This window comes from Pipistrellus hanaki, assembly GCF_964339955.1.
Source record: "Pipistrellus hanaki genome assembly, chromosome: X".
Classification (NCBI taxonomy): domain Eukaryota; kingdom Metazoa; phylum Chordata; class Mammalia; order Chiroptera; family Vespertilionidae; genus Pipistrellus; species Pipistrellus hanaki.
In genome coordinates, this window is record NC_140524.1 from 98,621,791 (window position 1) to 98,649,775 (window position 27,985).

Consider the following 27,985-nt stretch of genomic DNA (forward strand, 5'->3'; position numbering starts at 1 on the left):
TGTTCCAGGCTAGTACTTCCCACCAAGAGCATAGGGTATATTTGTGCTTCTTTGTATGAACTTAAAAAACTTGCCTTGCTCCCCATGGGATCTGGGAAGTTTGTTTTCTTTCCAATTCTGCTTCCCAACATAATATAGAAAAAATTGGGATTTAGGAATAAAAATGGTTTGGGTGTGAATCCTATTTGTTCAATAGCACTGAGGAACGCACGTCTAGAATTAAAAGCTGTTTCTGGTTGGAAGGAAGTGTTTTTTGTTTGTTTGTTTGTTTTTTAATTTAACCTTGATGTGAATGTCAGAACATGAAGTCACCAAATCACCGTTAGCGTAGAACCTACAAACAGAGTTCTCTGTGACAGGACACTGAGGGCCAGGAGGTTTAAAATAGCTGTCATATGATACCAATTACAACGCAGTGAAATTTCGCAGTCCTGAGAACCTGTGCAGAGTGTAAGCCAAAATGGAAGATGGTTCTCCTTTCTATGGCTTTAAAAACATTTTTGTTACCATGTTTGCTACTTTTCTTTTCTTCAAGCTCTTAATTAAAGTTTTTTTGGCTCTCCTAACCCATTTCTATGTCGTCAAAGGAAATAGAAAAGAAGCAGCTAGGATAGCTGAAGAGATCTATGGTGGAATATCAGGTAAAAAGACAGCGTTTGTTAAAAAGCTGATGCATGAGAATAGAGTCTTGAGTCGCAGTACACATTGTTTAAAAACCTCCCAGATAACTTCTATATATAATATTTCTAGAAGGCAGACTTAATTTATACTTTGGCTTTGAGTGGGTAATTTAAAAAATATAGATATATTAGTATATATTATTTAAAGTTGCAAATGGTGTTGACTACACCAGTGGTGAAGGATTTTCAGCTATAGTTTCTGCATGGTAGTTCTTCAATTAAGAGTTACTACTTAAGAAGTAATTAAAGTAGTGGCTTTCTAAAAGTATTTTGAGAAACCTTATTTCTACTAACCTAAAAAGTTACTCATCTAGGATTATTGTGTTTAGTATTTTTAATCAAATGTGAACAATGCCTTAGGACAAACCTGAGTTTTCTCAGGAAATAGAATGACCAAGAAGTTTGGTTTAAAGCAGCAAAGGTGGCAAGTTGTGTTTATTTTGGTGCTGCCATTGCAATCCGAATTGATTAGCCACTTGTCACTATAAGGAAAAAGATTTTACTAAACCCATTTTACTCAGTACCATGCAAAGCACCGCAAACAAAGGTTATTATACGAAATGCCAACATTCAGGTAAAACATTTTGAAATCTCCTGCTTTGTAGAACTTAGTGTCCTACAAAGAAATGATGCAACTTAATTGTAGTAAGATGCTACAAAAGTAAATGAGTCAGATATCCTCGCCACTGCCAGGATCCTCTCTCAATAGAGGAGCATTTATTCATAAACAGTTTGGGATTTCCCTATGTGTTTTTGGTGTTCCTAGGGTTCCAGGATTACATCAGTCTTTATCTGGTATCCATTTCTATTTGCATCTAGGGTTCTCTTTCAAAATAGACCAATGCTTTGTGGTTAGAATACACTAGAGGACATGGAAGACATTAGATAACAGCAGTCTTATTCCAAGGAAATAAGACCTCCAGAGACGAAGCATCAGAATGCTTCAATTATCTGGGGAAAGTGAGAAGAATGTGGAAGTTTCAGGAAGTGCCAGAAGGTCCGGAGTGTGGAAAGAGATTTCTTTTGGGGATTACATTTGCCACACATTTCAGGGAGGTATGTTGCTCAAACTCCCTTTAGCTTCAAGCTTAGTATGACCTGAAAAAGCTATTTTCTAGTTTAATATGTAAATTTGGGCAGGGCCTGTTTAAACGTTTCAGTAACACAGTTTTGATGTTCTCATAGATACATGGTTCTCATGGTGTAAATTAGTTCAAGTCCAACAAAGTCATTGTTGGCAAGAGCCTTAAAATGTTTTCTGTTGCTCGTGTGCATTATTTTTGTCTTTGTGACCCTTGATCAAGTACACTCTTGGAAGGGTTTTCTAACAGAATCTATGGAAGCATGGTTTAAGTTTGGGGCCACAATGTGAACCTCTTTAATTGAGCTCATTTATTTTTTAGCTGAAATGTATTTGTTCAAGGTCCTAGGATTGTATTCATTTAATTTGCAAGTAGCATAGTGTTTAAAGCTATATTTTTCAGTTATCATGAACCAGAGGCAACAGAGGAGAGTGCATGTTTATTTCTCAGTTTAATTTTCTTCCTGTGTGTGTGTGTGTGTGTGTGTGTGTGCGCGCACACGCGCGCGCGTGGGTGTGCACACACACTTATGCCCATAGTAGAGAGTACACCCAGATTTGGTAAAAGAAGGCTTTCTATAATAAGACAGGTAGTAACATGCTAGAAACAGTGGTTTTTGCAATGTTCTAACACTGTTTTCTGTTGACATTGTTAGCAGTCAGATGCTTGACATTTGAAAATGAAGAACAAAATTTTGTGCAAGGATTCAACTCGAACCTGAAATTGCCTTTGCTGTTCATTGGTCTAATGTTTGTTGGGAAAATATATAACATTGAATTAGTACGTTAGCTAATTAAATTAGCAAAGTCTGAGGAAGGTTACTTTTTAAAAATTCCAATAGCATATTATGTTCCTGTACATTATCATCATTGCTATCTAAAACAAGTGGAGGGCAGGAAAATGCTTAGCCAGGGCACAGTTGAACCTGTCGTAGGTGCTGGCATTTTTTTGGAAACAGCATCTGGCGTCATCTCTCTTATTAAATATCTTCTTTTCCTTTGTAAAATCTTTTGGGGAAATTTTTTTTTTAATTTCTCATTCTGGAATACATCATTCAATATGTCTTATATGGTTTAAGCTATTACATTTGTAGATAACTTGTCAGGATTGAGTTAAGCTATGGTTGCTTATTTTATTTTGCTTTTTTTCAGGCTGCTTTGTGTAGTTTGTCAAATTTATATTTTGAAACATTGTCATTGGCCCTTGACATTATATTTAGAGCACCAGACAGGTCACTGGATCCCACCTTCATCCCGTAGATTTTCCTCAGGTGTTGTCTTTCTCCAGAGAGATGTGGCGTATGATTTTTCAACTTTTGCTAATATGGCCAGAACTAAAGCCGTATTTATGTCCAGCAACTTGGTCATCAAAGTTAATAAAAATAAAGTATAGATACAGGTTGATAATGTGTTTTCATAACCCTTGGACCAGATAGGATTCAGGAGTTTCGGGGGATACTAGAACAATTACATAGGGTATATAGTGTATATTGCATAGCATTCCCAGCTGGGCCTAGAGCTGCCTCCCATAGTCAAACATTTTGATATTTCCATAGTGAACATATAAATACACATACCAAGTGAAAATACAAAATTAAAAATAAGTTGCTTAACTTTAGTGTTGGCCACGTTTTGCTGCCAAAGGAGTTTGAGTCAACCTTGGTGAAACATGGTTTTTAGAATTTGGGGGATTTTATAATGGTAGATAAGATATTATACAATTATTGCATTTTTAAAAGGGCTGTTTTCAGCTAAAAGATTGATTCTATTCTAAGTGTTAATCTTAAAACTAGTTGCCCTTGTTCTAAATTAAAAGGACTGACCCTGATTTGATGGCCACGCCTCAGCCAGACTCATCAATCTGACTCGTTTTTCTCATTTTTCCCATTTGCACAGGATTTTCCTGCGTTTGGTACATTCGTACCTTATCTTCTGTCTAGTTTTCTATTCTTGTTTCTTCTGCCTTGGCTCAACCATCATCTGAGTGATTACACATCACAGGTGCTTGCTGGCTTTTGCAATTTGGGACAACCAGTTCTCAGTAGGGACTCTACCTCCCCACCTGTTACCTAACCCAGCTCACCTTTTCCTAATAGGTTTAAAGGAAACACTGCAAAAAGGTGTCCATTGACTGTGGTTCACCTCCTGGCCAGAGCTGAGTATTCTAAACAGAGTGCATTTTAACTCAATTATATTATAACTAGTAGCCCTGCGCATGAATTCGTGCACCAGTAGCTCGCTGCTGCCCTCCAGAAGCTCTCCACCTGTTGCCCTGCCCTTCTATAGCTCCCCTACCCTCCTTACTTCCACCCCTCCCTCATAGCTTGCTGCCCTGCCCCCTCCTGTAACTCTCTGCTACCCGCTTGTAGCTCACTGCCCCACCCTCCTGCTGATTCGTGAAAAGGTCATTACACAGTCAGTCATTATACTTCACAGTGTGACGACCATTTGCATATTACATCTTTATTATATAGGATATCTTAGGTATCTCAGGAAATTTATTGTATGTTTTTTTTTATAATTACCTTTGTGTTGCTTAAAATATCATTAATTCCACTAGGCAAGTGGTCAGCAAACTGCGGCTTGCAGGCCACATGAGTCTCGAGAGCCGTGGTTTGCCACTCTGTTGACTAATGAGTTTGCCAACCACTGGTTAGGGGCTTAGTCACAAGAACAACAACAGCCTGTAATTATTGGAATCGAGAGTCTAAGTCAGTGGTCAGCAAACTGCACTAGTCCCTTGCCTATATTTTGGTTCAAAATTGAAATCCCTTTAGGATTTTGTTTTCTTTGATAAATGATACAGGAGAATATATTACTTCATATGATTTGGGGACTTGACTAATGGGAAGTGATTGTTTCATGTGAACTATTGATAGATATTATAATCAGATGGCTATATGTTTTAAAAAATAACAAGCCAGCTGAAACTGGTTTGGCTCAGTGAAGAGAGTGCCTGCCTGCAGACTGAAAGGTTCCCAGGTTCGATTCCGGTCAAGGACATGTACATTGGTTGCGGGCACATCCCCCGCAGGGGGTGTGCAGGAGGCAGCTGGTCGATGTTTCTCTCTCATCAATGTTTCTAGCTCTCTATCCCTCTCCCTTCCTCTCTGCAAAAAATCAATAAAATATATTTTAAAAAAATAACAAGCCAGCCCTAGCTGGTTTGCCTCAGTGGATAGAGCAGCCTGCAGACTGAAGGGTCCCAGGTTTGGTTGCAGGCTCTATCCTAGGCTCTATTCGGGGCACATGCAGGAAGAAACCAATCGAAGTGTCTCTCTCATATCAATGTTTGTCTATCTCTCCCTCTCCTTTCTACTCTCTAGAAACCAATGAAAAGATATCCTTGAGTGAGGATTAACCTAACACACACACACACACACACACACACACACACACAACTAACCAGTAATCTCAGGTACTTGTTGGAATTTTTGCAAAAACTTTCAAAAATAATAATTGATTTTTATCTTGAACACTTGAAATGCAGGCAACTGTTTTCCATCTGAACCAATTTTGTTATTGAAATCTACTGTTTTGAAAGTTGTCATGAAATTGTTATTCAGAGTCTTGTAAGTAGAGATATAAATCATATTCTGAGAAAAAGTCAAAGTGGGGGGGAGTGAAAAAGTACTTGAACATTTTCCATACGCCTCATCAGGAACAAGTAAACATATCTGTAGAGTAAACTATCCTCATAACATGCTTGCAGCCCTGTGATGCGGGCATTCCGCCAAATAAGTAAAAATAGACTATCTCAGAAGAGAGTGACTGATTCCTACTTAAGCATTCATTTATTTGGAGAGCTTGGTTGCATATTTCCTGCAAGGAATGGAAAAACTCCCTAGCTGCCAAATAACTTTTATCCTTAATTTCTCACCATTAGCTCCAATTTGCAAAACAGGAATGATAAGAGTGATAGACTGAGTGTTGGGAATAAGAGTAGAAAAGCAAGAGAGCCCACCTTGGCAGAATTTTCTGGAAAAGGGTTTTGTGAGAAAACTCTTCAAGATCTGAGCAAGTGCTAGAGAACAATGTGATTAGGAAGGTGACTTGGTTTTGTTTCTAATTTGGAAACAAAAATTATTTCTACACATAAGGTGATGTGATTGGCTTCATTCACATTATCTATAGAGAGAAGGTGGGTGTTAGCAAAGCACTCCAGACAAGTCCATCTCTCATGAGGACAGGCAGAATTTAAAAACCAGTGGTTCTGAAAACCAGAATAGGGTATGTTCTGAAATCTCAAACTGGATGTTAGTCCTATTTCTCCCACTGACTAGAAGTGAAATCTCTTCATGGGGGGCAAGGGAGTTATGCATTTGGGGGCGTTTCAGTTCATGACACAGGCTCTCCCCCCTCTATTGAAAGCCAAGGGATATGAGCTCCAGGAGGGAGCCTGGTGTTTTGTTTTGTTTTATTTTATTTATCTTATTTATTTTTTATTTTTTTATAATTCATTTCTTTATTGATTAAGGTATCACATATTTGTCCTCAACCCCTCATTCCAATCCCCCCCACTCATGCCCCCACCACCCTATAGTCCACTGGTTAGGCTCATATGTGTGCACACAAGTCCTTTAGTTGATCTCTCCTTTTTATCCCCACCCTCCCTTTGAAGTCCAACAGTCTGACCCATGGCTTCTTATCTCTGGGTCTGTTCTTGTTCATCAGTCTATGTTGTTCACCATTTTCCCTAGATGAGTGAGATCATTCTTATAAGTGTATTTCCAGTAGGAACCTGGTGTTTTACTCTCAAATTAGAAGTGTGCTTAGATAACTCACTGAACTACCCCCTGTCCTCTCCAAATAGGGGAATAGATTCGGAAAGCATTGGTGGGTGAGAGAGAAACCCAAGACAACCTGCTATTCTTTCTTTCTTGGTGGCATGGGTGATGGCCCCACGGGCTTGCCACAACCTCAGAAGCACGGGTGGGAGTAAGAGGCATCAGAGGACGCTGCATGGACGGTGGACTCTAGAAGAGGTGGTCAAATGCCAGTACACAGCAAAGGAGCCTGGGATTGTTGAGGCCCACTGAGTAGGGCCGATCTGTTCTTTGTTAGTTGGGAAGACATCTTCTCTGTCTCCCAGTTCCCCCTACTCCTAAGACACCAGATGAACTGGCACCTAGAAGAACCAAGAGCGGACCTACTTGAGAACATGTTGATTTTCTCCCTCCAGCTGCTGGGGCTGCAGAGAGGGCCGTACCCTGCCTGGGAGCTGGCAGAGGAGCAGAGCGCAGCTGGTCATTTAAAACGGGTCATTTTTAAATCTCTGCATTGAAGTCTGATGTAAATACAGACAAGCGCACACATCCTAAGCGAACAGTTGGACACTTTTCGCAAAGCAGACACAATCAGCTATACCACCTTCTGAGAGCAAGAGCTTGCATATTATCAGCATGGTCCGCACCAGGTCCTCCCCCAGTCAGCCCCTGCCCCCCTCAGGCACTTTGCAATCCTGACACCCAAGGTGAGTTTGGCCCTGTTATATACTTTATAGAAAGGAATCGCATTGCACACGCTCTTTTGTGCCTGGCTTCCTTCACTCACTGTTATTTTTTTGTGAGAACTCTCTGGCTTGTGCAGAGTGGGTCTTATGGGACTAATGAATAACAGAATCACTAGAAATAAGATGCAGATGTGGCCATGGTTCCTGCTTCCCGGGGAACGGGGACGGCACCACAGCCCGTGTGGAGGCAAGTTTTACCAATAATGAAGCCATTTCATGTTGACATCCTAAGTTAATAATGGTGCGTTACCACTGAAATCTTATTTTTATTTTTGAATCAGATACTTGGAGTACCTTTAGGTGACTTTGATTGACTGGCTATTGTTAGAACAAAGGAATAACAGAAGGCTGTGGGTTTGCTTCTTTCATTGGTCAGGGTGCTGTGTCACCTTCCAGGGGTGAAGAATGTTCTCGAAACCCCGGTGTCCAAGAGCAGTTAGGCTAGAGGGCGACATGTAACATATATGATATATGCTTCATATGGATGATATGGAGATGTATTACAAGAAACCCAAGACTGACCAAGTGAGGATGCATACATTATCTGATTCTCAGTTTATGCAAATTATAAGTAAATGTCCAAGAGATTTAAAAATACTCCACTCACTAACTTTTTTATGTTGTTGTTAATCCTCACCTGATTTTTCCCCATTAATTTTTAGAGATAGTGGAAGGGAAGAAGGGAGGGGGCGAGTGAAGAAGAGAGAGAAACATCAATGTGAGAGAGACACATCAATTGGTTGACTCCCTCATGTACCCCGACGAGGGTGGGGATCGAACCAACCCAGGTAGTTCCCTTGACCAAGAATCAAATCCTAGACCCTTCAGTTCAGGCTGATGCTCTAACCGCTGAGTACACAAGCAAGGGCCGCTCATTAACTTTTAATTCACTCAGGAACAAGTGGAGATGAAACAATTATATCTGGTTTTCTTCAAAGTAGATTTGAAATATGATTTTTTATTGATTGTTAGAGAGAGAGGGAGAAAAGAAGGGAGAGAGAGAGAAAAAAAAAAAAAACATTGACCAGCTGCCTCCTGCATACCCCCTACTGGGATCAAGCCCGCAAGTTGGGCATGTGCCCTGACCAGGAATCGAACCCTGATCTCCCGGGTCGATGCTCAACCACTGAGCCATACCTACTGGGCTATTTTTTGTTTTTGTTTTTTATAAAAGCATTACATATATCTGGAGTATGGAAACACTAGTGATTTTATTTATATATAACATTATATATATATACACACACACTCTTTTTTGTTTTTAAACTAATTTTAAAATGACAGAAAAGTTATGAGTGGTACAAAGAATTCCCACTTCACCCAGAGACCCCACTGATGTTTTCCCAACTGTCCTAACGTCCCTGGTAACAAAAAACTCTAATCCAGGTACACATGTTGCCTTTTGATGTTGCGTCTCATTAGCTTCCTTCAGTTTGGAACAGTCTGTCAGTCCCTCTTTGGACTGGTTACAGGCCAGTTATTTTGTAGACTGTCCTTCAGTTTGAGTTGGTTAACGGTGTTCCTATTAGATTTGGGTTATGCGTTTTGAGCAGGAGTATCACAGAGCTGTGCTGTGTTCTTTACATTGCATGCCTGCCATGGTACATGATGCTGCTCATTGTGTTCCATCAGATGGCACATGGCCAACTTGTGTCCATCATTTCTGATGTGAACTTCAATCCCCTAGGTCAGTGGTGGGCAAACTCATTAGTCAACAGAGCCAAATATCAACAGCACGACGATTGAAATTTCTTTGGAGAGCCACATTTTTAAAAAATATATATTTTATTGATTTTGTACAGAGAGGAAGGGAGAGAGATAGAGAGTTAGAAACATCGATGAGAGAGAGTCATCGATCAGCTGCTTCTTGCACACCCCCTACTGGGGATGTGCCCACAACCAAGGTACTTGCCCTTGACCGGAATTGAACCCGGGACCTTTCAGTCCCCAAGCCGACGCTCTATCCATTGAGCCAAACCGGTTTCAGCTGGAGAGCCACATTTTTTAAACTTAAACTTCTTCTAATGCCACTTCTTCAACATAGACTCGCCCAGGCCGTGGTATTCTGTGGAAGAGCCACACTCAAGGGGCCAAAGAGCCGCATGTAGCTCTCGAGTTGCAGTTTGCCGACCACTGCCTTAGGTAAAGTGCTTTCCACAATTTTGTTTGACTGTAAAATTACCTCTGTTGCTTTTATAACTGGTAATTATTTTATGGGGAGATAATTTGGGGCAGATTCTATTATTCTACATTTCTGATTTAGAATTTTACTCTAAGAAAGAACTTTCTTGCAATTTATATAATATATTCATATAATAAATTATATAATAATTGGTATAATAAATTAATAATGAGGACTTATAGATTCCTATTTTATTAATAGGAATTAAATTATTATTTAATCTCTTAGTATCACTAAGTATCATTTAGTATCACTGTTTATTTTGATGCTTATATTGTTCCATATTTGGCTAGTGGAAGCCCCTTCAAGCCAGCTTCTGTGTCTTTTTGAATTATCCCATTATTAAGCACTTCCATACTTTCTGGGAAGGTATTTGAGGTCCATCTTACATTTTTCCTGGACCAGCCCTGGAATCAGCCATTTCTCCAAGGAGCCCTATAACATACATCTATAAACACATACATAACACACACACACACACACACACACACACACACACACACGGTCACATTTTCATACCAATTACTACAATTTCAATCCAACCCTATAGAGTTCATTCAAGCTTTCCCCCTATTTATACCCTAAAGGGTTAAAGAAGATAAAACCTGAGTTTCAAGCTACGAAGAGAGCTTACTGAACTGTGTATAGCCCCGATTCTCATCAATTGAAAAAATTTACTTTGTCTCTGAGGCCTCAAATTCACATTCATTCCATCTTTAGTGGGATTGTTTCTGTCAAGGTAGCAGGTATGGAGAAACCAGAATTCTTTTTTTATTATTCTTTTTTTCTTTATTGATTAAGGTATTACATATGTGTTCTTATCTGCTCATTCCTCCCCCCCTCCCCACACACCCCATCAGGATCACCTAGGAAGGTTGATAAGATGGACCCTTTTTGTTAAATCCAAATCTTTATCATCTGCTATTCAGTGTTTGAAGAGCACAATTATAATTTGATGAATGCCCAAATTTTGCAAACCAGAGTAGGTTTCCTTCTGAAACAGATGATCGATTGCCCTTTGGCATGTTTAACAGAGGGTTACATCTTAAATGCCCATGTAAGCTGGTTAGTCTTGTTTGCTGACTAGCAATAACAAGAGAACTATGTTTCTAAGGAAGTTCTGAAGCTGTTCCCTAGAGCACTGTCTTACCATATGTACTTATTAGCAAATTGTTTTGAACACCTACCATTATGAGTATATATTATTGGCCTACTGAGAGACCAGAGCACTCACTAAATACTAGACTACTATACCCTCATTTTATAGACCAGGAAATGGAGGCTCAAATAATTTTAGTAACTTGCCTATTTTGGCGGAGAAAGTGGTCAAGGAAGAGCTTTAACCCAGGCAGTGGGATCCACTGGCCTCATGCTTAGCCATTACCGTCAAACCCCACCCCCCAACAACGCTGTTTAGGGAAAAACTTATGTCCTCTGAAAAAGGACTTTCTGCATTATGATGATACATATGCTTCATTACCAAAATGAAACAGGGACAATTCCCTAAGGAATTTAGACCAAGACCATTTCCGCTGACCCACTAGAATCTCCTTCACGGTACATGACAAGCTGTTGAATCTAGAGTAGAGGTAAGGGTGAGAGGCAGGGGAAAGATGAAACTGGGGAAGCTCTTTGTCCAGCTTGGCCCTTCAATTCACTTTATTTAAAACTACTGATTCAAGCACTAGACTACATCTATTGCTTGTTTAAACTGGCCCCCAACCACAAAAGCCAGAGAGTTTGTGCTCTCCCTCTGCACCCACCGACAAACTAATGGACTATACACGCAGTGGCTTGTCAGCCTGAAAGTGACTGACAAGAGAGCCTGCTGCTTGGTGCAAGCTGTCCTCTTCTTCCTCCTAACTTCCTTTCACAGTGGGTGGGCAGCATGGATGAGCTGCAGGAAGACTCCAGACCTTGACACTGAGTTTGCTTTGTGTTTCAGACTGCTGGGCTGATCGATCCCCACTTCATGAAGCTGCAGCCCAGGGGCGCTTACTGGCCCTTAAAACCTTAATTGCACAGGTAAGTAAACTGTAGACTGGATCCTTTGTGCTTCTGCTAGAAGCAAGCATCCTTCTTTATCAGCTTTGCCTGGATACCAGCATAGCCATGTCAGGGGTATGTATCCTCTTCCAGCTCACCATTTGTTCCTCCTGCCTCTCTATTCTTGGAAAACTGGCTCACTTTCTGCCCAGTTCCATCCTTCCCCTTCTGGGCCTCCTTCTTATCTCATAGGAAGTTTCCCTGCGAAGCTGATGGGAGATGTCCTCCAATTTATGTGGCACTAACTCATCTTAAATTCTCCCATGTCCTTCGTGGCAGCAGCCCTGAAGTGGCATTAGTCAGCTACTGCTGTGTAACAAATCACCTCAAAACGTAGGAGCTGGAAACAACAGACACCTAGAGTCTCACAGTTTCTGTTGGCCAAAGAGCAGCAGTTATCTCAGAGCTCAACCAAGGAAGGATCTGTTTCCAAACTCACTCACCTCACGTGGCTGCTTCAGTTCCTTGCCACGTGGGCCTCTCCATGGGATGCCTGCATGATGAGGTGGCAGCCGGCATCCCTCGAAGAGAGCACAAGAGTGTCTAAGGAGGAGGTCCAATGGGAAGTCTCATTACTTCTTCCATAGTCTCTTCATTGGATGTGAGTCAGTAAATCAAGCCCACACTCAGGGGATAATACGAGTGAGCCAGTGCTAGAATCAGGGCTCACTGGGAGCCATCTTAGAGACTGCCCACCCCAGCAATACACCGCTATTTCAAGAGCAAACATTAAAATAGATTAACAATCGTGTACATCTTCTCCTTTGGGAAGAATGATTAAAGTCTTAGTTCTTAAGGCTACTTTATTGATAACTGTATCCCTTGAACAATGAGCAGTGGCCTTGTAAATATTTGCGAAACGAGTGAAAGTGTGTGCGCTCCATTTGCTTTGTTAGTTTTAGCATCTGTGTGTGTACAGAGGAGGCCAGTCATGTAATCTTTCTTCCACATTCTAGCTAACGCCAAATCTGGCTTCCTTACCATTGTGAATTTAAACAGCTGAGCACCCTGCTCTGTGTGTGTGTGTGTGTGTGTGTGTGTACTCGCATTTGCCTTTTTTCCCTTTCCTTTATGAGTTTTCTCCATTTTTAAGAAAATAGAGGCAAAAAGCAAACTGCCAGTAATGATCAAATAGGCTTTATACTTTATTATATCCCTTGCTTGTTTATTTTTAAGCACTTTACATTTTATTTGATTATTTTTAACATGTAACATAGTACAAAAATTAAAATGATATAAGAAAGGTCTACAATAAAAAAAAGTTTTACATCTACCTTCTCTCAGACTCCCACTTTAATACTTTAATTAGTATTGTTAATAAATGTATTTTTGGATTTATTTATTTATTTATTTACTTTTGCTAATCCTCACCCGAGGATATTTTTTCCATTGATTTTTTTTTTTTTTTTTTTTTTTAGATTGAAAGAGAGAATGGAAGGGAGGGGTAGAAACACACAGAGAGAAACACTGATGTGAGAGAGGCACATCAATTGATCGTCTCCCACACATGCCCTGACTGGGGCAGGGAATCAAGCCTGCAACCAAGGTGTGTGCTCTTGACTGGAATCAAACCCAAGACCCTTCAATCCAAGGGCCCACACTCTAACTGCTGAGCCAAACAGGCTAGCGCTGGAATAATGTTTATGAAACATTGCAAAGATAGTGCAGCGAGTTCCCAAATACCCTTCCCTCAACTTTCCCTAGTGCTGACATCTTACATAGCCGTGATACTTTAGTAAAAAACAAACAAACAAACAAAAAAAAAAAGAAATCAACACCGATCCAATGCCATCAGCTAAACCACAGACTATTTGGGTTAATACCAGTTTTTTCCAGGATCCCATGTTGCATTGAGCATGTCTTTATTTTTAACTAGACTTCATAAGCATGTTGGTTTCTACAGTGTGCTTAAACATGTTAGGGAGCATTCTTCATAGAGCAGTTCAATTTTTCCTCAATACCCCTCACTTCCTTGCTTTTATTCACTAGCCAAAATGAATTACTCCATTTTATGTTACATTAAGATAGTGTGGTGTGCTGTAAAACACTCAACCAAGAATCAGGAGCTCCTCATAGTCACGCCACTGTCACTGCCAGCTGGGGAGCCTCAAGTCTCGCTAATAATGTCAACTTTCTGCTTCTCCGATTTCTCATGCACAGTGAAGGTGATGCACTCTCAATATTCTTTCAGGCTTGCTCAGCATTACATGTCTACGATTTCAGGGATTTTGAGTTTGCACTGATCAGTTTGTTAATTTTTTTCTGGCACATAGCTGCCACCTTGTGGACTAGCCTGTTTTTTCTTTTCTTGAAAACATATAATATGGGGAAAGGTAAAAGGACTTTTAAAATTGTATTCGATACTCAACTTGAAATCTATAGCACAGCTGTGGAGTAATGTCATATTCAGGACATGAAAATGGGCGGGACTAAGGAGGCATAGAAAACCCCTAAGGTGAAGGGATAGGCAATATTGGAAAGGGAGAGGCAGCATTATGGAGGTCTGTCAAGAGGTGGTGAGTAGCTGAAAACGGTTTGGCTCAGTGGATAGAGCGTCAGCCTGTGGACTGAAAGGTTCCAGGTTCGATTCTGGTCAAGGGCATGGTCCTTGGTTACGGGCACATCCCCAGTAGGGGGTGTGCAAGAGGCAGCTGATCGATGATTCTCTCTCACTGATGTTTCTAACTCTCTATCCATTTCTGTAAAAAATCAATAAAATATATATTTTTTAAAAAGAGGTGGTGAGTACTTCACTTGGGGTTTTGGGTTCAGGGTCATGCACCAGGGTTGGGTAGCTTTCAGCAGGTCAGTTACAAGGCAGAGTATCAAAAACAACTCAGCCAGGGACCTAATTCTTTTCACATATAGAAAGTGGTAATCCTGGGGGGAGATGGTAAGGGCCAAGTTACAATCAGGGCATGCAGTCAGAGTTGGGCAGCGGCTGGCTGATCCTGCCCTCTGTCACCTGGACTCCAAGACAAGGAAGGTGAGCATGGCAGTATGGAAGGGTTTGTGTGCTAGGGCTGGGCAGATTGCTGGGAGCTAGGTGAGGAGATGGGATAGGACAAACCCTTGGCCTCTAACCCTGGTACTACAGACTTTCCGACTCAGTGGAGTTGTGGCATGTGAGCCCTGGAAGCACCATCAACTTTACTTTCTAATCTTAAGCAGGGGGTCATCTTTCTGTTTCCAGTCCGATTACAGTACTGTAAGTGTGTTTTCTCTTCCTTATCATTTCCGTAATAACATTTTCTTTTCTCCAGCTTACTTTATCGTAAGAATACAGGATACAATAGATATAACACACAAAGTATGTGTTAATCAGCTATGTTATCAGTTAGGCTTCTGGCCCACAACAGGCTATTAGTAGTTAAATTTTGGGGAGTCAAGTTATAGACATATTTTTGACTGCATGGGGGTTAGGGTCCTTACTTGCTGCATTGTTTAAGGGTCAACATCTCTCTCTCTCTCTCTCTCTGTCTCTCTCTCTCTCTCTCTCTATCCCCCTCTCTCTCTTCTTCTCCCCCTCTCTTTTTGCCTCCCTAGCTTGACATTTTTTATGCTTCAAGTCTTAGTTAAATACTACCACATATGTGAAGGTTTCTTTTACTCTCCAAGCCAGATTCAAGGATATGCCCTGAGCTCCCAATTGAAATATGAACATGCATCCTGTACAGCAATATTTTGCTGCCCCCACCCCCATTTCTGTTTCCCCACTAGGCTCTTGGGGGAGAGAGATCTGTGTCTAAATACAATGCTGAATTAGCATTAGGTGAATTAATGAATTCAAGGCCCCCACTGCCATATTTAGATTCCTTGGTCATGGCCCTTTCTCCTTTCTATATGATCCCCATAGGCCTGTAGTCGGCAAACTGCAGCTCGCGAGCCACATGCGGCTCTTTGGCCCCTTGAGTGTGGCTCTTCCACAAAATACCACGGCCTGGGCGAGTCTATTTTGAAGAAGTGGTGTTAGAAGAAGTTTGAGTTTAAAAAATGTGGCTCTCCAAAGAAATTTCAATCATTGTACTGTTGATATTTGGTTCTATTGACTAAGGAATTTGCTGACCACTGCCATAGGCCAATAAAAACATGTCCAACAACACTGCCTTCATTGCTATTGCTCATGCAACCTTTAACCCACTTCTCTCCACATTTTAGGGTGTCAATGTGAACCTCATGACAATTAACCGGGTTTCTTCCCTCCACGAGGCATGCCTTGGAGGGCACGTTGCCTGTGCCAAAGCCTTATTGGAAAACGGTGCAAAGGTGCGTAACGTCCCCACCTCGCAGGTCTGTCTACACAGGTGCAGGCACTGCTGTCTGAGACATGACTTACCGTGCTGTGGGTGTGCGGGTCTGGCCCCATCTTTATCTGTATTTCTGCATGGTCATGAAGACACTGCTGCTTGATGCTCTCTCTCTCTTCAGCCTCTATGTCCATGTGTGAACATTCAGATGAGGTAATTCACAGGAATCTTGAAATTGTTATGTTGCCTTTTAAAAAATAAACTTCAACTAAAGTCATTTGAAAACTGATCTTGGAAATTTTATTGTAAAACACTAGAAAGAACATATTTTTAAAGGACAACAAAGAAACCCACCTTTAATTCAAAGCTCTAAACCAACAACTACTTTTTGAGCAAAATTATTCAACTGAATGAGCTTTTACTAAATAGTACAATGAAAAAAAAACCTACAAAATTAACATTATCTTATTTTTAATTATATAGTTAAACAATATTTTCCTAGTATAGTAGACATTTAATATTATTTTATATTAGTTTTGGGTGTATGCATAGTGGTTAGACATGTATATAATTTATGAAGTGACCCCTCCTTGTTATGCTCAGTGCTAAGGTCTCACAATACCTCATTGTATTGTTCTTGGATTCCCAGAGAAATACGCCAGAGGACTGGCTGTAAAAGTCATGGGTTTATTAGAACTTACTGGTTGAACCAATAAATTCCATCCGGCCTGCGGATGGGCTGCACAGAAGCAGGGGGTGGGGGAGGGAGTTGGGGGCAAAGGAGCTATTGTCTCATCACCACCCAGTACAGAAACCAGAGAAAAATAGGGCATTCAGGGGGAGGGGGATGTTTTTACACACAAGCTGTGTGAGATAAAAACTGCTAGTTGTTTTCTTGACTGAGGAGCTGGCTGGGTGCCCAAGGTCTCACAGTCTACTTACTGATGGCCTTCACTTTGTTTCCCACGGGATGGGAGGGGGAGTTGGAGCATGAGAAGGGGCCCATGTTCCCACTTACCATACACCCCTGACTTTATCTTATTTTTAAATTTTCTCTCTTTTTTTTTCAAGGAGTGACTCGGGTGCTGAATGTAATTAGATACCAGAGTGGAATTATAAAAGAAAACCTTTTGAAAATCTCAATGACATTTAGTTGCCATATACTGTTTTCCTAATCATTTTATTTTTAAATTAAGTCCTTGCATTCTTTGTTTTTGAATGAGCTGGAATGTGTTAAGCGCTTAACGAAGGTTTTCTTTAGATTTTATATGGAGGTTGGGTTTCTACACGTAGAACTGAATAGCAGAGTTTTCTGTGGGCAAAGTGATTTTCCCGATTCCATAGTGGTTGTGTATTTCCATTAGGTAGTGTTTCCTCAAGGTAGTCTTAGTCAACTCACGTGTAATGGCCAAGGCAAGGTTGGGGGCAGGCCATTTCCTTTAAGTTGAATGATTGGAGTCACAGACAGATTGTGGGTGGGAAATATCAGACAACATCGGGCCATAGAGAAGCATTTGCTGGTACAATTCCGGGAGGTTCTGTGAGGGGCAAAGAAAAGAGTAGGACATGGTCCCTTGCCTTTGGCAATATTATGAGGAAACAGCCAATAAATATTATTTAACATTTAAATCAGAATGACAGATGGGATAAGAGAAAGTTGGTCAATCAGTAAAAAATTCCTCAAAATTATGAGTCCCAAGGGTACCTCAAATTCAGTTCATCTGCAATTGTGCTTATCATATTCTTCCTTTTGGGACTGGATCCTCCTCTTGGATTCTCAGCCTCAGAGACCAGATGAAACATATTCCTTATTTCCCAAGCCCCAAACCGGGAATCATCCTATTTATTCTATCTCCTCGTTAATTATTCTAATTAATCACAACATCCTGCTAGTTTTACTTCCTAAATATTTCCCAAGTCTATGCTTTCCTTTGTCCTGTTCCTATAGTGGTCTAAAGCATCTATGTTGTATCAAAATGATCACTTTTTGTGTTTGTCTTCTCTTGTAGAATTCAACCTATTCAACAAGAAGCAATTTTCTTATCTTTGTTTCTAAAAACATTGGCACCTAATAGATGCTCAATAAGTATTTGCTGACCTGAACTGAAAGAGAAACTTATAGGAAATCTAGTTAGAAAACTTCCTGGATTCAGGAAGAGGATAATACTTAGTAAAAACAAATCAAACCAGTTCTATAAAATATTTTTAGGAAAAATGTAAATAGGTTAGAAATCCCTAGAATGTATAAATTAACACCCATGTCTTCCTGTCCTTGCCTGTCTCTGCCATCTTAGCATCTCATCTTTAACTTTCTAATTTAATGGGGTTATCCTGGCTCCTGTGGAAAAATACTTTTTGTTTCTGAAACAAGGAAATTTAGGATCCTGATTATCACAAGTATATATGCTTAGTTGTTGAGGCGATATGATTTGACATCAAGCCCTTATTGTCCTGTATTTCAATCCTATCAGAGCCTCCCCACCAGAGTGCCTCGTTCCCTTGATATTATTTCCAATCTATTTCTAATACTCAAAGATGGCTCCCAGCCATGCTCATCCCCAACTGCCTCCCACATCCCTAGTAGGCACTGGAGATGGTTGTAAACACTATGTTAATGGATATTTTCTTTGTGCCATTGGCTTGGTCATGATCTCTTTAGGAGTCACTGCTGGCATATGTAAATTTGTATGGATTATGGTAGTCCAGGAAGGTAATTTGTGGCAAGAAAGAAAGATGTGAGGAGTTGTTGAGGAAATATATATTTTTTTGCAAGCACAGATTTTGAGACCTTAAACTAGTTGATTTCTCTAGTACTTTTGGTTTCAGCCACATTTGTTCATGATTGAGAGGGAAGTCAGCTACATATTAATGAAAAGTGGATATAATTATTGTTTATTAAATGTTTACTGGGCACCAGGCAATGTTCCAAGTGTTTAACATAGAGTAGTTCAATCTGCCCAATAACCTCAAAAGATACATTCTTTTATGATCCCCATTTCATATGTAAGGAAACTTAGGCACAGAAAGTTAGTATCCCAACCAAGATCTCTTACCAAATGAGAAAGAGAGAGAGAGAGAGAGAGAGAGAGAGAGAGAGAGAGAGAGAGAGAGAGAACAGTGATTTGAACCAAGCTAATGGTTCCATGGGCCATATAGGACCGCTCCTCAATGATTAGGAGACTCCTAAGAATCTCTGGAATACCCACAAATGCATTTTAAAAGCTTTGTCCATTTCCCCCCATTTGGGATATTATTTATAGAGGTGAGAGTTGATAGGCTAATAGTACCTAAATAACATAATACTGTAATGATGTAGAGTTCCCTCACTCATTCACTAGCATGGGCAGTTTCTCCAGGTAGATATAGATATATAGGAACGCAACTTGGAGATGGTGATAGAGAAATAGCAAATCCTCTGGGTCTCTCTTTGCCCATCATTAGGTCAATGCAGTGACGGTTCATGGAGCCACACCCCTTTTCAGTGCTTGCTGTAGTGGCAGTGCTGCATGCGTCAACCTGCTGCTGGAGTTCGGAGCCAAGGCCCAGCTAGAAGTGCACCTGGCTTCCCCCATCCATGAGGCAGTAAAGAGAGGTAAATGAGACATCACATTACACACAGAACATGGGTGGACTCATTCCAGTCTGCATGAATCTGTGGTAAGGATCACCTAGATCTTTACAGTATACTATGTGTAGCTTAGAAATCCTGCAGCAGTAATTCCAATTGGCCTAAAACTTCATGAAATACCACCGGGCATGAAGCAGCTCTTCTTATAACCTGGGAATGGCTTTATGTCTCATGTCCCATTTACTGAGCACAGTCTCTTGACAAATCTTTCTTAAGGCTCTTTGCTGGTGTTTGGTGCAACTGGTACAGTCAAGACTGCAGAGGTGACTTCCATGAGTCAGACTGTGGTTATGTCTCTGTCCTTACTAGAAAAGAATAGCTCATCCCCCAAGCCCATAAAATATCAACCACTAACATAAAATAAATTATAAAAGTGTCTGAAATCCAAGGCTGATAGTCTCTCTAATGGAAGATTAAATGCAATTATCCACAAAAGGCAATACACTCTAGATGAGCTAATGACTTTCCTTAATTACTGGGGGAAAAAAGTTGCAACATTAAAAAGCATGACTTTGGAATCCTCAAAGTTGACTCTAGAATTCAGTTTCCTCATTACTTTTGAAATGAGGAGAAAGAATAAAATTAAGGAATTTAAAAGTTTTATGCATAAATTAAACATGAACAAGAAGATGCCATTGAAAGGCCAAGGTCATTTGTCAAAGGTCATACTTAAAGAGCAACATTTCCATTACCCAGTGGTTGAATTATTCTCTTATATTGAGATCAGAAATAAAATGGATACATAGAAGCACACAACAAATTGAGGAATCTTAGAGGGAAGGTGGGGGAGGAAAGAGATTAACCAAAGACTCTATATGCACAGCCTATGAACACAGACAATAATGCCTTAAAGACACGTGGAGTGGGTGGGAGGGGGGAGGAGGGGTCAATGGGGGGAGGAAAGGGGAGCATCTGTAATACTTTTAATAATAAAGATACATTTTTAAAATAAAAAGATATTATTATAAAATGAAAAAAAATACAATGGAGAAATTAGAACACTGTAGAATAGTGACCTTTGCTGGTATAATTTGGGGTGAAAGTCTTTCTTTCAAAAGGCAATAGTGAAATATTTGCCCCAATTAATTAAACATGTCACTTGGTAATTCTTTTGGAGTGGATTACTTTAAATGATACAAAAGACCCAATGTCCATTGCAGGGCTATTTATAATAGCCAAGATTTTGAAGTCTCCAAGTGTCCACCAGTAGATGAGTGGATTAAAAAACATCAATATATTTACACAATGGAGTACTATTGTGCTATAGAAAAGAAGGAAATATTACCCTTTGAGATAGCATGGATGGACATGGAGATCATTATGCTAAGTGGAATAGTCAGAGAAAGACAAGTACCATATGATTTCACTCTATGAAATTTAATGTACAAACTGAAGTACCAAGCAAAATGGATACAGGCTCATAGATAGAGAGAAGGCTGACAGCTGGGTTGGGGAGGTAGAGGGATTGAGTAAAAAAAAAAAAAAGGAGAAAAATCTCATAGACATGGACAACAATGTGGTGATTGCTGAGGGCAGAGGGATAGAGGGCGGTTGAGGAGGATATAAGGGGAGTAAATGGTGATGGACAGAGACTTGACTTGTTGCGGTTAGCACACAATACAGTGTACAGATGATGTGGACCTGAAACCTGTATAATTTTGTTAACCAGTGTCACCCCAATAAATGCAATAAAAGACCCAAATCTCAGTGTATCTATGATTTTGATGTCCTATATATATTTAATAAACAGTTATTTATTAATAACTGATGATGGCTTTTCACAAACTTTAAATAAGCTCTTTAAGTTGTAGGGAAATATTCTATTTTGGAAATGATATAAAAATCTTTAAAACTTTAAAAAATTGATTTGAAGTAAAAATTAATCTATTATTTGCATTTCATCTAAACATTTAAAAATAGATTACTATTGGGAATGATTTGAATTACTTAAATAATTCTGCAGTGCTTAAATGGTTACATATGTTGTGTTTGGTATCTATGTCTCTACATATTTTTTCCTGTATCATAAAAGCATGTTAGAGACCTTCACAGAATGGAAGGATGAATAAAAAGTCCACTATTTTAGAAATTATTACAGTAGTGCTAATCATTTTACTTTTATGTACTTTATTCATTTTTAAAAACTTCCTGAGAATACTTAAATTTAACTTGAACTAGGATCAGTTTCTCCTGCAAAAAAGGGATAGAATTATTCAACAATATTTATTAGATATCCTGTATTTACCAGCCAGGTTTAGGTACCGATTAGATATTATTTATAGATTCTTAACAGCTTTAAACCTCTATGAACAAGCTTGGTCAGTCTGGGACAATACTTTGACATATTGATGTTATCATCCAGGCATAATATTTACTTATATGAAAAAAATAGTTTGAAGCCACAGAATCCTTATCTGTACGCTTTTAATGCATATTTATACATAACTCAGAATTTGTGATAAATCAAGCAGGTTTGAGGTGAAACTAATTTTTATGTTATCTGTAAAGAAAAGCTTGGTTCAGTTAATCAGCAATGATAAAAAAAAATTTTAAAGGAAATGTTTAAATCTTCACAGAGAAAAACACATTTGCTCCTGAAAAAAAAAAAAAAAGTTTATCAGCTCATTGGGCAAACTCTCTTATATGCTACAAATTAACCATGTTTATCAGCTCATTGGGCAAACTCTCTTAGGAGAGTACTTGTACAAAGTTCTTGCTAGTCATTGAATTTGGAAGTACATTTAAATTAATTCTCACAGGTATCTTCCAGGTTAACCAAAAGAAGGAGCTTTTACTACATGGCGCAATCATACCCAACCTTGCATGCATGGGCGAAGAAGTGAGAGGTTTGTAATGGAGAGGGATCAGGGCTTGGTCTTGGATTGGAGCCCTGGCTTTTCAGGGTAATAATAGGATGAGTCATTTACCCCTCTGGGTCTTGTAGCCTCTATTTGTAAACTGCTGGCTTCACTCCAGAGGATTTCAGCTCTGCTCCTTGGTTGGACCTACCTCAAAGGCTGCAAAGAGGAACTGAATGGGGGAAACAGAGTCATGCTTCCCTTTCTAATAGTTTAGTTTTGGAGGTTTCTAAGATCTTCAAAATTCTTTCTGCTTAAAGAAATCTGTTATTTCTAAAGCCCATTCCAGATAAAGAATCCTTTAATTCTGTGGATAGTCAATATATGTATATATATATATATTTTTTTTTTCTTGAGTTAGGTTTATCTTCTATTCCACCAGGTCATAGAGAGTGCATGGAGATTCTGCTGGCGAATAACGTGAATATTGATCAGGAAGTGCCTCAACTTGGAACTCCCCTGTATGTGGCCTGCACCCACCAAAGGGTAGATTGTGTGAAGAAACTTCTAGAATTAGGTAACTTCCAGAAATCTTGTCATGAAAAGAACCTGTTAACTTGCTGGTTTCCCATGGACTTCCAAGACAAAGTTCTTGTCAGACTGGACAAAATCTGGCAGCATTTCATGTTTGTATGCTGAAAACAACTTCTCCAGAGAATGAGTATCTGTGTTCTTTAGTTCTGCTTCCTCTGATATTTGTTTAATTGGTATGGGTCTCCTTGATGGTCTCAAGAGAGTACAAGAGTCTTTTCCCCATTAAAGTCCCAGGGGGAAAAGCAATTGTATTTCATTGGCTCTTTATGAGTCACATACTCTTGTCTGAACCAATCATGACAACATTTATTGGCTTAGCCCTAGATTTCAGTCTACACTGCCATTGCTTGGCTTCATTTGTAACACATGAACTAGGAATCACGAGGATAGTTCCTCAGGGGAAATCTGAGTGTGGTTACCATGAAGATTCTGGATAGTAAAAACAACAGACATATGCCACAGACTACGTCTGATCACTCCTGCTTATTTAGCGATTTGTAAAAAATATATTTATTGATTTTTTTTTAGAGAGAGAAGAAGGGGGAGAAGGGAAGAGGGAAGGAGCAGGGGAGAGGGAGGGAGGGAGGGAGGGAGGGAGAGAGAGAGAGAGAGAGAGAGAGAGATATTGATAGATCAGTTGCCTTCCCTTTTCGCCCTGACTGGTGATCTATCAGTTGCCTTTCCTTTTCACCAACTGAGCCACCTGACTGAGGCAGTAATATTTTTAAATCTAAAAGGCATGTGCAGAAACTGAGAGTCTAGGGAAAAGTAAAATGTCTTGAAACTATTATTTGTTTAAAGATTCCCAAACATAGCCAATGACACAAAGGTGGAACTTGTAGTAAAAGGCTTTAAATAAGAATTTTTCTCCCCAATATTTTTCATGTTTTCTTTTTATCTGCTATCATATACTACTCCCTATGGTAGTTCAGAAATATTATTTGTGAATTCTGAATAATATAATTACTAGATAAACTTAGCTTTGTTCTCTGCCAAAAAGAAAAGAATCACATGTAAACGGAGCTTCAAATATTTAATTTTGTATGCCACAAAGTTCATATGGGAGAGCAAGTAAAGTATTTTAAGTGACTAAAATGTTTTATTCACTTTTATCATCAGAATATTTTAAAATACATTTTATTGATTTCAGAGAGGAAGAGAGAGATAGAAACATCAATGATGAGATAGAATCATTGATCAGCTGCCTCCTACACACCCCCTACTGGGAATCAAGCCACAACCTGGGCACTGGGAATTTAACCATGACCTCCTACTTCATAGGTTGACATTCAACCATTGAGCAACACTGGCTGGGCTCTTCAAAATATTCTGTAAGAGTCTTAATAGGCATTGCTGAGGTTCTAGGCTTATGTCACATTTTCAAATATTTGTGAAACAGTCATGGCATTTAAAATGGCTTTATCTATACAGCTACTATATTTTAGGCTCATTGTGTTTCTACATTTGACATTTATTGTTGAATCATGGCCATCTTCTTTGTTAAGGAGCCAATGTTGACCATGGCCAATGGCTGGACACCCCTCTGCATGCCGCAGCGAAGCAGTCCAGTGTGGAGGTCATCCGCCTGCTGATAGACTATGGGGCTAACCTGAAATGCAGAAATGCTCAGGGGAAAAGTGCACTTGATCTGGCGGCCCCGAAAAGCAGAGTGGAGCAGGTGCTCCTGCTCTGGGAAGGTAAGGAATGGCTGGGTGTCCATTTCTCTTCCTTAAGTGCATCTCTCTCTCTCCTTTCTATCTCGTCTCTAGGCTTTCTTACCTTTTTCCTCTTCTCTTTTTAATTGGATGTGACATGTAGGTACAAAGTCCTAGCATCATTGAGGTGGGATTTTATATGCTGTATGAATTCACTTATAACCAAAGGGATTTACATACAACTGATATATTGTTTTGTATTTTCCATAGCAAGAAACTGCTTATCTATCTATCTATCTATCTATCTATCTATCTATCTATCTATCTATCATCTATCTATCTATATTTATAGAGAGAGAGAGAGGAGAGAGAGAAACATTGATCTGTTGCCTTCCATGTATATGTGCCCTGACTGGGAATCAAGGCAGCTACCTTTAAGTGCTCCAGAGGATGCTCCAACCAACTGAGCCACTCTGGCCAGACTAAAGACATCTTTATTGATAGAGTCAGGTTACAAAGTACTGGGACGTTACAAACGCCCCTGTATTTAATAACTAGTATTCCAGTACAAAGCTCATTCATCATACTCAACCATATTTTGGACTCTCATTAGTTTAATTGCCCTTAGAACTCAGCTGCTTAATGTCATAGGCATGATGACTCCATGAGACAAAGGTTCAGGTTATAATGGGGTCTTAATGAGTTGGGTCCTTTCTCCTGATCTTCTATTGAGCTGGGATCCTTGTGAAAATGGGGGGCCCTCCAAGTGTGAATCAGGACACATGCAACACCACCTTCTGGGAAGCTAGAGCCAGACAATACAGGAGGACCCTTAGTTCAGGCCCCCCTGATACTGCATCTGTGACCATATAGGCTGGGCTTCCTGCTGACATCCTCTTGGCTGTTTTCCCTTGCTCTGCAGTTCTGTCTCAGGATCTTGCATGCCTAGTGCTTCTATTTGCATTTTCTCTTCAGCTCATATCCATTAGCACATGTGGTACATGAATATAGCAAATTCCCTTTAGACCATATGCCTCATTTCTAACTTGCCTCTGGTTAGCCTAATTTTTTATTATTATTGTTCGAAGTATTAAGTATGTCTCCTTTTTCCCTATCCACCCCTTCCTGGCCACTCCCACCCCCAGGACAAGCCCCCACTGGCCCAGTGTCCCTGTCCATTGGTTATGCTAATTATACATGCATACAAGTCCTTTGGTTGATCTCTTACCCCCTTTCCCCTGCCTTCCTCTGAGGTTGAGATGGTTTGTTCACTGATTCTTTGTCTCTGGATCTATTTTTGTTCATCAGTTTATGCTGATCACTCTGCTGGCTTATTTCGCTTAGCATAATGCTCTCCAGGTCCATCCATGCTGTTGAAAATGGTAAAAGTTCCTTCTTTTTTATAGCAGCATAGTATTCCATTGTGTAGATGTACCACAGTTTTTTTTTAATCCACTCATCTGCTTATGGGCACTTAGGCTGTTTCCAAATCTTAGCTATTGTAAATTGTGCTGCTATGAATATAGGAGTGCATATATCCTTTCTGACGGATGTTTCTGATTTCTTGGGATATATTCCTAGAAATAGAATTACTGGGTCAAATGGAAGTTCCACTTTTAACTTTTTGAGTAAAGTCCATACTGTTTTCCACAGTGGCTGTACCGGTCTGCATTCCCACCAGCAGTGCACAAGGGTTCCTTTTTCTACACCAGCACTTGTTGATTTTTTGCTGATAGCCATTCTGATAGGTATGAGGTAATACCTCATTGTTGTTTTAATTTGCATCTCTCTGATGATTAGTGACTTTGAGCATTTTTTTTCATATGTCTCTTGGCCATCTCTATGTCCTCTTTAGAAAAATTTCTATATATGTCTTTTGCCCATTTTTTTTTATTGGATTGTTAATCTTCCTTTTGTTAAGTTGTATGAGCTCCCTGTAGATTTTGGAGATTAAACCCTTATTGGAGATAACATTGGCAAATATGTTTTCCCATCCAGTGGGCTCTCTTGTTATTTTGTTGATGGTCTCTTTTGCTGTGCAGGGATCTTTTTTTATTCCAGATAAATTTTTGGAGAGTTTGTTCTAGGTCTTTAAAATATGCCATTGGTGTTTTAGTGGGGATTTCATTGAATCTATAGATTGCTTTGGGTAGTATGAACATTTTAATTATGTTGATTCTACTAATCCATGAACATGATATATTCTTTCATTTGTTTATGTCTTCCTCTAGCTCTTTTTTTCAGTGTCTGTAGTTTTCTGAGTACAAGTCTTTTACCTCCTTAGTTAAGTTTATTCATAGGTATCTTAATTTTTTTGTTGCAATGGTAAAGGGATTTTTTTTTTAGTTTCTCTTTCTGTGAGTTCATTATTGGTGTAGAAAAAAAAGGTGTAGGTTTCTGGGTGTTAAATTTGTACATTGCCAAATTCATCTATTAAGTCTAGTAGTTTTTTGACAGAGTCTTTAGGGTTTTTTATGTACAATATCATATCATCTGTGAATAAGGACAGTTTTACTTCTTCTTTTCCAATTTGGATGCCTTTCATTTCTTCTTCTTGTCTGATTGCTATGGCTAGCACTTCCAAGTACTATGTCCAATAGGAATGGTGAAAGTGGGCATCCCTGTCTTGATCCTGTTCTTAGAGGAAATGGTTTTAGTTTTTGCCCATTGAGTATGATGTTGGCTGTTGGTTTGTCATATTAGTTAGCCTCATTCTTAAATATCAGTAATATAATTATCATAGGAGGTTCAACTTAAAGAAACATGACCCTGTCTAAGGGGGGAAAAACGGAATCCTGGGTGTATTGAGTGTTTGCACATCACTTTCTAATTCCTATGCAGATACAGCTTCTCTTAATCTTTTTAGAAAGTTTCAGCCTCTTCTAGTCTTCTGGTCTCCCCTACACTCAACCCTGGCCATACTAGCACAAAGTTCAAACCATTTTAATTTCTTCTCTAGGCCCACCTGCTCTTTCCCAGCTCTGTCGCCTGTGTGTCCGAAAGTGCTTGGGTCGAGCGTGTCATCAAAGCATCCACAAGCTACATCTACCAGAGCCACTGCAAAGATTCCTCCTCTACCAGTAGTCCCAACTCTCCATGGAAGGTCTTGGAAATTATCAGGTAGTTGCCTGCTGTATGCAGGATACTTAGTGTAGATGCCCAACAGCTAACCTCTCAGTGTCTTCAAATGAGTTAGGCCAGTTAGAGTAAGTCCCTGATGAATCAGAAACACGTAGGGAGTGGAAACTCATGGTTAGTTTAATGTTCTCATTAATCAAGGGGCAATCAGAAACCTTTCATTTTTACCACTTGTTGTAGACACTTTTAAAAAAAACCCTATAAAGTAGAATAAAATAGTAAGCTAATTTTGAAGTCTCATGATCTACATTTATCTAAGGGTCAACATTCTGAGTATCATGTAGATACATGTAAATCAGGTTGAATAAGATTGTGATGAATGTGAATATTATAAAATGTGTTTCTCTTGATTTAGTCCCTCCCTCTTTCCCCCTTTCTTTCCTTGTATGAATAAATCTCTGCTATAATTTTGATTTTCTTGCCT

The 27,985-nt window shown here is 39.6% G+C and overlaps 1 protein-coding gene across 7 annotated transcripts; it reads left to right on the forward strand.

The window, feature by feature from the left end:
- Nucleotides 1–407: 407 nt before the first annotated feature.
- Nucleotides 408–27,974, forward strand: ASB11 (ankyrin repeat and SOCS box containing 11). 7 transcript variants are annotated; one of them, XM_084869892.1, is made up of 9 exons: nt 428–450; nt 588–641; nt 11,401–11,480; nt 15,660–15,767; nt 19,190–19,340; nt 22,136–22,222; nt 22,617–22,751; nt 24,274–24,465; nt 27,383–27,974. In XM_084869892.1, the coding sequence occupies exons 4-9, from the start codon at nt 15,678–15,680 to the stop codon at nt 27,505–27,507; spliced, it is 780 nt and encodes a 259-aa protein (XP_084726018.1). In that variant the 5' UTR covers nt 428–450; nt 588–641; nt 11,401–11,480; nt 15,660–15,677; the 3' UTR covers nt 27,508–27,974. The 7 variants fall into 7 exon arrangements, with proteins under 7 accessions (XP_084726012.1, XP_084726015.1, XP_084726014.1 ...); XM_084869886.1 differs by having other exon boundaries at nt 408–641; XM_084869887.1 differs by lacking the exons at nt 428–450; nt 588–641 and adding an exon at nt 1,521–1,736.
- The last annotated feature ends 11 nt before the right edge of the window (nt 27,975–27,985 follow it).

Bases quoted from the DNA above. Each gene is read 5' to 3' on its own strand.
- ASB11 (XM_084869886.1), top strand. From the start codon at position 461: ATGGAAGATGGTTCTCCTTTCTATGGCTTTAAAAACATTTTTGTTACC. The intron at 15,768-19,189 runs GTGCGTAACGTC...GCCCATCATTAG, and splicing joins TATTGGAAAACGGTGCAAAG to GTCAATGCAGTGACGGTTCA. The intron at 19,341-22,135 runs GTAAATGAGACA...TAATTCTCACAG, and splicing joins CCATGAGGCAGTAAAGAGAG to GTATCTTCCAGGTTAACCAA.